General features: G+C 58.8%; 2 protein-coding genes across 2 annotated transcripts; one reads left to right on the plus strand and one right to left on the minus strand.

The window, feature by feature from the left end:
* The first annotated feature begins 2,492 nt into the window (after positions 1-2,492).
* On the plus strand, positions 2,493-9,216 carry Mfsd12 (major facilitator superfamily domain containing 12). The gene is made up of 10 exons (XM_051139886.1): positions 2,493-2,781; positions 5,463-5,673; positions 6,524-6,662; positions 6,742-6,927; positions 7,422-7,514; positions 7,610-7,702; positions 8,060-8,230; positions 8,312-8,406; positions 8,850-8,980; positions 9,072-9,216. Exons 1-10 carry the CDS (start codon positions 2,493-2,495, stop codon positions 9,092-9,094), a joined length of 1,431 nt encoding a protein of 476 aa, XP_050995843.1. The 3' UTR covers positions 9,095-9,216.
* A 46-nt stretch (positions 9,217-9,262) lies between these two features.
* On the minus strand, positions 9,263-11,226 carry Tektip1 (tektin bundle interacting protein 1). The gene is made up of 4 exons (XM_051139892.1): positions 11,065-11,226; positions 9,956-10,194; positions 9,746-9,871; positions 9,263-9,435 (listed from the first exon to the last, which is right to left on the minus strand). Exons 1-4 carry the CDS (start codon positions 11,145-11,147, stop codon positions 9,263-9,265), a joined length of 621 nt encoding a protein of 206 aa, XP_050995849.1. The 5' UTR covers positions 11,148-11,226.
* Positions 11,227-12,040: the final 814 nt, after the last annotated feature.

Here is a 12,040-nt window from a genome sequence, read left to right on the forward strand (position 1 = left end):
TGTAAAAATAAAATAAACTGAGGCTTGGGTGTAGCTCATGGGTAGAGAGTTGTCACAGCTTGCCCCTGGGTTCTGTCCCCAGTAACTGAATAAATGGTAGGTGGTGACTAACCCACTCACCCCAGCAGTGGGGCAGGTGGGGGTGGGGGGGGTGAGGGAGTTCCTGGGCCTACCTAGGTCACGTGAGACCTAGTCAGCAGATGGAGGCCTCTGGGATGGGTGGGGAACAACCAAAGGCCAGGAACGGAACTTAAACCCCAGGCAGGGTCAACCAGCAAGCTACGCGGGTCCCTCAGCGCTCCTAATCCTTGTCAGTCTCTGCCCAAGCTGATTTGGCACAGAACCTCCTTCGCCACAAGTTTGGGTGATGCACTGAGATTACTGGCAAGCTTGAGGCTGACATTGTCTTGGGGGAGAGCCTGGCCAGAGCCTTAGCCTGTGGCGCAGGGAAGTTTCACTCCAATCTCTCCTTATCTTTTCATCCCCTCAGGCCAAAGGCTCGTTATCTGCAGCTCACTCAGGCCAGGTCACCTCCTGAGAGCTGCCTCAGATACCAACCCCCCTCCTACTGTGCAGCCCAAGGGCTAGATCAGAGCCAGATCCCACCAGCTTCCAACTCCTAGACAGGGGTGCAGGTCTTTAGGTATTTAATTTGAGTCAGGCTCTCACTGTATCGCCCTCGCTGTCCTGGAACTTATTCTGGCCTGGAACTCACATCTGGGGGGGGGGGCGTGGAGAGGGGGGGAATGTCAGAAGGACAGGGGAACAGGGATTGGGGGGGGTGGCGCGCACCACACCTGAGTCACCTATATTCAGTCTCATTTGGGCCTTAGGGGTTCCGAACCAGGCTGTATGTCCCTAAAGGCCCCTGGAGGGGGGCTGTGTATAGTGATAGGGGCACATCAAGAGACTATAGCAGGAGGGAGCCGACCCCCAGGCCAGACTGGGCTACCATGTGAGACCCTTTATTTCATACAATTAAATGAGGTTCTGGGGCTGCAGCTCAGCGAGTACAGCACAAAGCCCCAGGTTCCAGCCTCGGCCCCACGGAGGTGCCTCAGGCCTGTCACTTGGCACTCAGGAAAAGGTCGACTTCAGTTACTTAGCTGAGCTTGAGGCCAGCCTGGGAGAAAGGGGGGGGGGGGGAATAAAATGTCGTAAGGAGGAGGTAAAAGGACGCTTGTCTCACTGCCATCCCGTGATCTGGGCCTGGAAGTGTTGTGGGGGTGTGTGGCACCTGTGTCCCTGAGTCACCAGGCCTCTGCCAAAAGAGGCCCAGCTTCCCTTTTTCTTAGAGTGTGCTCCGCAGAACCACCCAGTAAGTAGGAGTGAACCCACACGCCTGACACGTGGGGCGCCTGGCATCAGCAGCCCTCATCAAAGGCTAGCCGGGTTACAGTGGTCTGCCCAACTATTACCTGTAATTAATAACTAATTAGCGGTAATACGTCGCCCGAGCACCTCACTGTGTATGTGTGGACGTTTATGGGATTGCCCAGGTGTGTTCTAAAAGGCCTGAGCGAGCACCTTTCTGCAGGCAGCGGTGTGGGTGGGTGGCAGACATCTGGGCTCCCTTCTGTTTCCTAAACCGGGTGTGGTGGCTCAGGCCTGAAATCCCATCAATTCACTAGGATGAGCTTGGAGGATTGCGAGGTCAAAGCCAGCCTCGGTTGTAGAGGGATTTTTAAGTTTAGCTTGGACAGCTGGTGGGACCCTGTTTTAAGACAGAAAGATTAAAAAGTCTTGGTGTAAGCCGGGCGTGGTGGCACACGCTTTAATCCCAGCACTCAGGAGGCAGAGGCAGGTGGATCGCTGTGAGTTCGAGGCCAGCCTGGTCTACAAAGCGAGTCCAGGACAGTCAAGGCTACACAGAGAAACCCTGTCTCGAAAAACAAAAACAAAACAAAACAAAACAAAACAAAAAAAGTCTTGGTGTGTGGGTGCAACGCCCCCTCCCCAGTATTCATGAGGGAAGATAGGAGGATCAGAAGTTCAAGGTCATCCTAAGCTGCATAGTGAGCTTGAAGCTAGCCTGAGCTACTCAAAACAAACTTTTCAGGTCGAAAGGAAAAAATTGGTGACTCGCAGCACTCTAAAGGTGGAGGCTGGCGGATTGGATGTTCGAAGTTATCTTCTGCTACGCGGGGATGTCAAGGCCTGCCTGGGCTCCAGGAGGCCCTGTGTTAGAAAAGGAAACAACAAAACTGTCTTCTTTTTTTAATCAAAGAAATAAAAACACGAAGAAAATAAAAGAGAAAACTAACTGCGATGAGGAAAGCTGGACCCGTAGGCGGCGGCTTTAGGGCCCCGCAGGCGGCGGGGCATCGGAGCCACGCCCTCCGCTTTCTGATTGGGCTCCCTGCCGAGGCGCGCGGCTCTGATTGGTGAGCGTGACGGTCGCTCCGAGGCCCCGCCCCTCGCGGCGGCTGCGGGGAGCGGCGGCCGCAGAGGCGCGCGGGTGGCGGTGCGGTTCGGTGCGGCCTGCGGCTGCGATGTCGCCTCCGCCGGGCGACGCGGGCCCCGGGCCGCCGCGGACGCTGTCCCCGGCCGCACGGCTGAGCTTCGCGGTCGGCCACTTCCTCAACGACCTGTGCGCCGGCATGTGGTTCACCTACCTGCTGCTCTTCCTGCACTCGGTGCGCGGCTACAGCTCGCGGGGCGCGGGGCTGCTCCTGCTGCTCGGGCAGGCGGCCGACGGGCTCTGCACGCCGCTCGTGGGCTACGAGGCCGACCGCGCCGCCTGCGCGCGCTACGGGCCCCGCAAGGCCTGGCATCTAGCGGGTGAGCCGCCCCCTGTCATCCTGCTCGTCCTCCCTTCGGACCCGGCACTCCCCTCCGGTTGTCCTCCCCTCTGGTTGTCACCCTGTGTCCATCCCTTCTGTCACTCGTTTATCTTTCTCTCTGACCATCACCCAGTGTCCGTCCTCCCATCTGACTGTCACCCTGTGTCTGTCCTCCCATCTGTCACCCTGTGTCTGTCCTCCCATCTGTCACTCAGTGTTTGTCCTCCTCTCTGTCACCCTGTCCGTCCTCCCCTCTGACTGTCACCCTGTGTCTGTCCTCCTCTGTCACCCTGTGTCCGTCCTCCCCTCTGACAGTCACCCTGTCTGTCCTCCCCTCTGTCACTCTGTCCGTCCTCCCCTCTGACAGTCACCCTGTGTCTGTCCTTCTTGCTGACTGCCATCTCCCCGCATGGTCCTCCTCCCTTTGGCTTTTTAGGATTCTGACCCCTGTGTCCTGTCATCTTGCAGCTTGGGGACCCCACAGCCTACTGTCATCTTGGGCCATGTCCTTCCTCTCCCTGACTGTCATCTTGTGGCCTGGCCTCCTCCCTCTGTCCACGCAAAACAGTCACCTGTTCCTCATCCTGTGCTCGCATCCTGGTGGCCCAGCCGGGGTGGCCCCTCAGTTGTCATTTGGTGTGGCCACTCGGGAGGGTGACCCTGGGGTGGTAGCTTCTCCTTGTGGAATTCCAGCCGCTGGAACCCTGGGTGGTGGTTACAGAGCCCAGCCCTGCCTCTTGAGGACATCTTTGTGAGATAGAGCAGTGGCCCCAGGCTAGGTGGTGAGCGGCAGCTGCCGGCCTCGGGGCTAGAACTTCTAGTTTCCCTGTAGACCCAGGAGCATTCTGGGACGAGGAAAGCAGGTTAGTAGTAGCCTGGTGTAGGTGGACATTCAGAACCTGAGGCAGGGGAATGGTTGCTTAGTGATACCGGGTCTCCAAAAAGGGAAAGAAATACTCAAACGGGCTCATGTTTGCAGGGAGATAGCAGGCCAGCCTGGCCTTGCAAAGGCCGGGAGCCTGGGCCCATCTTGACTAGGTAGCTGAGGTCCAGGGAGGGTCCCCTGAGCCCCATCAGAGTGGGACAGATGAGAGAGGCACCTAGTCAGGTAAGGATGAGGTGGCATGGGCACCACAGCAACATGACTGCTTCTCCATGCTGCTGCCTGGGCCAGGCAGGATTTCTGGCTAGCCTGGAAGTCACTACGTAGCCCAGGCTGGCCTCAGATTCATTCCACTCTGACTGCCTCTGCCTCCCGGCGCCGGGATTAACAGCAGGCGCCACTACGTAAGGTCCCGGAAGCAGACAGGAACTCTTAGGGTAACTGAGGCCCAGAGAGGCCAAACCACCCACCTGGAACTGACCAGATTGGCCCTGGCTGGGCCAATGGTTAACCAGGGTGTGGTGTGGTCATGGGGGAGAGTCCACAGGCCACAAGGCCCCCTGGGGCAGCCCCTGGGAATCTGTCTTGCACCCCTCTGGAGGGTTGGTTTCATTTCTCAATCCAAGGCATGAGGGTGATGAGGTCACCTCCGGGCAGGAAGGGGAAGTTGGAAGCTGGGTGCCAGGCAGAGGACCAAGGCTCACCAGGGCTCAGAGTCCTTTCTGCAGGGTTCCCTGTCTCACAGGGCCTCAGCTTCCCCCACTTAGAAACGTGTGACTGGGTGGGACACTGTGCACAGTGCTCACAGCACACATGGAGCCCTAAACTCCATTCAGCACCCCATAATCCCAGCACTTGGGGGCTGAGGAGCTCAAGGACAGCCTGGGCTGTATGATGCCAGTGTTCTCTCCAGACAGTGACAGTGTCTCCCCTTGTTGTTATCCTACCTGGGACTCAGTGTCCCCAGTCTGACCTGGGTGCCTACGACACAGAAGGGACCAGGGGAGGTGGGGGGTATCCACACCGGCCCCTGGAGCTTGTGGTCAAATGGACAGGAGTCCCTGGGGGTGGGTGTGACGAGCCCAGGGCCTGAGGACAGTAGTGACACCCGAGGATGCATCTGGGCCAGCCACACAGGGGAGATTGTGCAAAGGCCCTGGAGCAGGACAGAGCCTGGTGTTGGAGGAGGCCCCTGTGATGTGAGCATAGGCGGTGGGCGGTGGGGAGGGGGCGGGCAGGGCCTCATGGGATGCCGGAGGGTCTTGCATTCATTATATCGTCCTTTACTGAGTGTACGGAGGATGATGAGGCAGCCAGTGTGTCATGGACTGTGGCAGGCTCAGCTCTGTCCCTCCTTGCCCAGCTGGGGAAGGAGAGCCCAGGGCGGGTAATGGGGGTGGGGTGGGGTGAGCCTGAGCTCGGGTGGGGCGAGGGATCCTTATCTCTGCTCTTGTCCTTTCTTTTTTTTTTTTTTAAGATTTATTTATTATGTATACAGTGCCCGTTAGATCTCATTATAGATGGTCCTGAGCCACCATGTGGTTGCTGGGAATTGAACTCAGGACCTCTGGAAGAACAGACAGCGCTCTTAACCGCTGAGCCATCTCTCCAGCCCTGCTCTTGTCCTTTCTTCCTGTCCTTGAGGCAGGCACGTAAGGTGTCAGGAAGGTTCCTGGCATGTCCTGTGCCTCAGTTTCTCCATCAGAGCAGAGGGTGGAGGCCGGGGCTCCTGTGTTCTGTTTGCTGTCCTCGGTTGCCCCCCCTCACTCCTCCATGTGGCCCTTCTGCCATCACAGGCACCGTCTGTGTCCTGCTGTCTTTTCCGTTCATCTTCAGCCCCTGCTTGGGCTGTGGGGAAGCCACGCCCGAGTGGGCCGCCCTGCTCTATTACGGACCCTTCATCGTCATCTTCCAGTTTGGGTGGGCTGCCACCCAGATTGCCCACCTCAGTCTCATCCCAGAGCTGGTGACCAGTGACCACGAGAAAGTGGAGCTCACAGCCCTCAGGTACTTCAGGGATGGGGGCAGCGGTCTAGCTAGGGATCCCTGGGGGATGATGTTTCTGTCAGCCGTGTAACAAGTGTGTGCCAGGTGAGCCACAGAGCGGAACACACGTGCCCTCTCTCTCTGCCCTTTCCCCCCTTTTTTTTTCTGTTTTGTTTTTTTTCGAGACAGGGTTTCTCTGTGTAGGCTTGGCCATCCTGGACTCACTTTGTAGATAGACCAGGCTGGCCTCGAACTCACAGCGATCCGCCTGCCTCTGCCTCCCGAGTGCTGGGATTAAAGGCGTGCGCCACCACGCCCGGCTTTTTTTCTGTTTTTAAGACAGGGTTTCTCTGTGTAGCCCTGGTTATCCTAGACTCACTCTGTAGACCAGGCTGGCCTGGAACTCAGAGCTCTGCCTGCCTCTGCCTCCCGAGTGCTGGGACTACAGGCGTGCGCCACCTCTGACCAGCTCATTTTTTAAAACTATACCTAAGTATTTTGAGTTCGTTTCTTACTACATTGTGATCCTCAGGCCTCAGCCTACAGAGCAGCTAGGAAGACAGGCGGGCTCGGCCGTGCCCGGCCTGGAATGTTAGCTATAGGGTTTGATGCATTGGGGCCTTCTCTGAGGCTGGGGTCTGTGACCCCAGGGGTGGCCTACAGCCCTCTGCCTAAGGTGACCGCATTAGGCCGTGCCTCACTTCGAAAGAACGCTGCAGTGGATAGGTAGCCTGTCCCTCAGGGGAGGACACTGGTAAGGTAGGGGATGACATTCTGGAGTGCTGACAGACAGTAAACATTTATTGAGCACTTGCTGTGTACCAGATACGTTATTAGCAGTGTGTTGAGGCCGGCCACCCCTCGCCCACAGGTATGCATTCACCGTGGTGGCCAACATCACAGTGTACGGCGCCGCCTGGCTGCTGCTGCACCTGCAGGGCTCCTCACACGCAGGCCAGGACGTCAGTGTGGGTGACCAGCTGGGAGTCCAGGATGTGCCTGTGTTTCGGGTAAGTCAGGGCTCCTCGGTGATCAAAACAGAGTCCCTGAGCGAGGGCGAGCGTGGCTGACACCTGCTGTTTTTCCCAGAACCTGGCGCTGCTGGTGGTGGGTGTGGGAGCCATCTTCTCACTGCTCTTCCACTTGGGTACCAAGGAGGGGTGCCGGCCCCGGCCACAGGAGCCGGAACCTGATGAGCACAGCCCCCTGGTGGCTCCTGCGGCCCGGCCACTGCTGCTTTGGAAACACTGGCTTCTGGAACCAGCTTTCTATCAGGTACCTTGTAGGGCCAAGGGACTGACTGGAGAGGACATCAGAGCCACCCAGGGCAGACATCACCAATCAACCTTCTATTCTACAGGGAGAGCAAGCATTACGAATCAGTCACCTACTCTGGGGCATACATTATTTATTCAGTGGTCTGCTCCAGGCTCAGGGTCGATGTCAGTGATTTCCATTTCACTCCCAGGACAGACATCACTAATCACTCCTCCACTGACCTCAGGACAGACATTTCTGCTCTCCATCCCGCCTCCCGCGCCCCCCCCCACACACACCTGGGACAGACATCACCAAGGGCCTTCCCTTCCACATGCAGGGCAAATCCTTGTGTCTACCTCACAACCTGGACAGACATCACCAATCAACTTTCCATTCCTCAGCCAGGGCAGACATTACTAATCACAGGTTCCCTAACCGAGTCAGCGGTACCCCTGTGAAAGCATTCAAACCCCTGACCCCTGGCTTGTCCCCTGCTGATCTGCCCACAGGTGGGCATGCTGTACATGACCACGAGGCTCATCGTGAACCTGTCTCAGACCTACATTGCTATGTACCTGACCTATTCTCTCAGCCTGCCCAAGGTGAGCCGGTGGGCGGAGGTGGGCGGCGGGCGGAAATGGACCACGGGTGGAGACGGCAGGGTCCTCTGACCACCGCGCCCTCTCCATCCTGGCAGAAGTTCATTGCCACCATCCCCCTGGTGATGTACTTGAGTGGCTTCTTCTCCTCCTTCCTCATGAAGCCGGTCAACAGGCGCATAGGGAGGAATGTGAGTGGCAGGTGTGGTTGGAGAGGCGGGCAGGGGTGGGAGTCCACCCTCCCAGGGCAGACCACATCCTGAACCCTAGATGCCAGGCTTCTTGTGCCCTCTTGGGTTGCAGGGCTCTGGTGGGCTAGACTGCTTGGACTGCCTACCATGGATGCAGAATGGGAAATCTATTAGTAATGTCTGCCCTGACTGAAACAGACGATTAGTAATGTCTGCTCTGGGCAAGGACTGGTAATGCCTGTCTTGGGTGTGGTATAGGACAAATTTTAATGGAGCCTTTTGCTGGGCTGAGGCAGGAGTGGGGCGCAGGGTGCCTAGCAATGTGGGCCTGACGGGCTGGGCCTCCTTCCTCCCTAGATGACCTACTTCTCGGGGCTGCTGGTGATCCTGGCCTTCGCAGCTTGGGTGGTCCTGGTAGATAAGATGGGTGTGGCCGTGTACGGGGCTGCTGCGCTGCTGGGTGCAGGCTGCGCCACCATCCTTGTCACCTCCCTGGCCATGACAGCTGACCTCATTGGCCCACACACGGTAGGCAGGTGGGAGGAGCCTCGGGACGGTGGTTGGGGTTCTGGGCCTGGGCGCTGCTGACTCCGTGTGTGCTCCCCCCAGCACAGTGGAGCCTTCGTGTACGGTGCCATGAGCTTTTCGGATAAGGTGGCCAACGGGCTGGCAGTCATGGCTGTGCAGAGCCTGCATCCCTGCCCGTGAGTTCACGTTCCTCAGCCGGGGAGCGAGGCACAGTCCTTACCTTGGGCAGTTTATTCATTCAGCAAACACCGAGTTTCTTGTGAGCTGGGTGTTGAGGGCACAGTCTGGCTGGGCCAGGCTGCAGGTGGCACGCAGAGCCACCCAGCCACCTGTGCTGGCCCAGGACAGTGCCAGCCGTGTCCCTATCCGTAACTGCTGCTGCACAGGTGCGGGGTGGGAGAGGCTGGGAAGGTCCTGGCCAGTGTGCCGCAGGGCAGGGCCGGTGCACAGGGCTGTGCGCTGAGGGGTGGAGAGGGGTGCTATATGCACCCGTGCCTGTGTGTGTGTGTGTGGGGGGGTAGTATGTGCCGGCCCAGGGTTCCCTGGAAGGTGCAGCAGGGCAAACTGCAGTAACCCCCGGGGACCCGCAGCTGGGCCCTTAGCTGCCTCTGTCCCCTAGCTCCGAGCTGTGCTGTGGGGCCTGTGTCGGCTTCTACCACTGGGTGATGGCGGCTGTGACGGGCGGCGTGGGTGTGGCCGCGGTCCTGGCTCTCTGCAGCCTCCTCATCTGGCCCATCCGCATTCGCGCCTGTGAGTCTCCAGCACTGCGACTTGGGTGGGGGCGGGGAGGGGGTACCACCTGCGACCCGCCTTTCCCAACACAGCCCACTCCTCATTTCAGGGGACCCCGGAGACCGGCCCTGACTTCTGGTTCCCCAGGGCAACTTGATGAAGGACCAGGCAGACACCCTGCCCTCCCTCCACCTGCTCGGGGTCTGGGGGCACACGCGCCTGCGGGGAGGCTGCGTGCATGGGACGGGTCGCTCGGCCCACGGGGACGCACAGAGGCACGGGTCTCGGCAGCGGGCTTTATCAGAGCGCGGGCGTGAAGGCCGGGGGCCGCTGGCCGGTGGCTGGGCAGGGGCGATCCAGGCCGCGGTGCTTGAAGTCCTGTGCGGTGTAGCGCGGCCGCTGCGGCGGCGACAGGTGCGGGACGTAATCAGATTGCCGGGGCAGCTCCGCCCCGAACTGGCTCCTGTTGACCACTGCGGACCCACAACGGGCTCAGCGGCTGCGGCTGCGGGGGCCCGCGGTGCTCCTCCTGCGTGCTGGCCACGCCCACCTCGAATCCTCACCCTCCCACCTGCTGCCCTTCTATTCCCCCTCTTGTCATTCCTTTATATTTTTATTTTTATTTTCCTTTCCCTGCCGGTTTGACACAGGCAGGATTTATACAAGTTTGACACTGTAGCCCAGGTTGCCTCCGGGACTCAGAGATCCCCCTGCCTCTGCCACTGGAGTGGCATATGCAACGCCCCCCTCGCCCTCCCTTCTGTCCCCATCTCCCCGCCTCACCGAATTCCTTGCCACGGATTTGCCTGTCCCTCCACGGCACGCACCCCCAGCGAGTGCCCGGGCTGAGGTACTGCGCGGGCAGCGCGGGGTCCCAGAAGGCCGTTTCCCGTAGGTGCTGTGTGTAGGCTGTGGGGAGGCACGACGGGGGGGGGGAGGTGGGGGGTCAGCATGGGACCCACGGGTGTGCGAGGCCAGGGGCGCGACACTCACCTGGTGGCAGGCCGCGCTGGCGACGTTCGAAGCAGCCGTGCCAGCGTGCGTGGGCCTCGCGATATGGGCTGTCGAGTGCGCAGGGCAGCATGTACCAGGCCTCGCGCGGCACGGAGTTGGTCAAGCCCGTCAACCACACCTGGCCGGCTGCGTCCTGTCCCATGGGCGTGAACTTCCAGCGCATGGCTTGCTTGATAGCTGGGGCCCAACGGGGCCCCTCCAGGGACAGGTAGTCATTGCTGAGGGAGGATGGGGACTGAGCCTACTCAAGGGCGTCTCACCCCTTTGTAAAGGTGCTGCGGGGTGAGGGCCACTCCTTTTCTGCCCCGTGTCTGTGTGCCTCCCCAGCTGCAGTCTATCTCTGTAGCTGAAGATAACCCTGCTAGTTTGAGGCAGGTCTCACTGTTGCCCAGTGTTGACCTTGCAGCAATCCTCCTGCCTCAGCTTCCCAAAGAGCTTGTTTAACAGGCATGAGCCAGCCACTTATGGGGGAAGGACCGACCAAGCCGTAGTCCTTGTTTTGAACTCCCCTGAGCAGTGTGCATGGGAGGCCTTGTGCAGACCACAGTAGTGGCAGTGGCTAGGGTGGCTTGTCATCAGCACCGCTAAAGGCCAAAGAGTGAACAGGCTTAGGAAATGGCATTTCTGCTGGCTGGACAGCACTCGCATGCTGAGGTGGTTAAGGATAACTTGGGCATGGAGGCACAGGGCTGCCATTCCAGCACATGTGGAGGTGGGGGCCATCCTTAGCTCCGTGAGACCTCATGTTCCTGACCACAAACCACAGGAGGGGCTGGGCACACTGCCCCTTAGGACCGCTGTCTCTCACACCTGTCATGGTCAGGACTTGTCTACTGTGTGTGTGTGTGTGTGCACACGCATGCGTGTATGGTAGTGAAGTTACATTTGTCTATTGTGTGTGTGCACATGCGCGCGAGCGTTTATGGCGGTGGAGTTACACTTCTGAGCCTGATTGTTTACGAGCCTAATGATCTGCTGCTGGAGAACGCCCTGCTTGAGAGTGGGTGTGCAAATGCAGACACAACCCCTTGCACACCTGCAGCCAGCCACCTGGGTAGGGGAGCAGGTGCCTGGGTGCAGGGACCCACCTGTATTGAAGGGTGGGGAAGTAGCGCTCTAGGGTGCCGGGGGGAACAGCGAGCTGTGCAGCCTCCCGTCTCAGGTTTTCCATGTCTGCCCCTGGGCTCCCAGAGGCTCTGATCACCAAGGCCCCAAGACCATTGTTGACAGGGACAAAGGTGTCCCAGCAACAGAGAAGAGGGCAGCTGACCCATGACCTCAGTCTACTTCCTGGTGTAGGGCTGGAGCTGTGTGACACCAACTCCCTCTCTACTTCTGTACTTAAGACCTCTCTACAAGGTGGGACACGTAGGTGCTCATGGGTATGAAAGCCAGAGGGGCATCCATCACCCAGCTGTGAGGTTGTCACCAGCCAGTATGGAGGGACCTTGAGACAAATGCCACCGGGTGTGGGCTCTATGACAGGAAATGTCCGCAATATGGGGACCCATAGAGGAAAGTGGATTCCTGGGGTTGTGGTTGGGGCCTCTCTTTGGGGATGGAATACTCTGGAATTACTGGGGACCTGAGATGCTGAGCCCACTGCTTGGCTCACTTTACGATGGTACCTTGTACACTGTGTATCTCAACAATAAAGGTCAACACAGCTGAACTTAAGTGTGTGGTCACCCACGTGGTGGTGCTTGTACTAGACACGACTCTGCATCCATTGTCACCTGTCCTAGCTGTCCCGGGGACACTGGTGTGGGTTTCCTGAAGGCCCAGCCCCACAACACAGCTGCTTAAGTCCTTGCTGTTTCAGCTCAACCCAACAACTGCTAGCTGTATAGGGCCAGGGACATCGGGAATGGAAAGAAAACTTTATGTCCCTCGGGTTGAGTGTGTGCTCAGCAAGGTTCCCACCAGCACAAGGCCACAGCGGGCTTTGGCACCAGAACATAGCTGAGGGGCTTTTTGCTTTTGGGGGAAGTGAAGTAGTCCAGGCTGTGAGCATCAGCAGCAGGAGGGGGTAACCCAGAGCCTCAAGCTCCTGGCCAGCTGAGG

The sequence above is a fragment of the Acomys russatus genome, chromosome 31, assembly GCF_903995435.1.
Source record: "Acomys russatus chromosome 31, mAcoRus1.1, whole genome shotgun sequence".
NCBI lineage: Eukaryota > Metazoa > Chordata > Mammalia > Rodentia > Muridae > Acomys > Acomys russatus.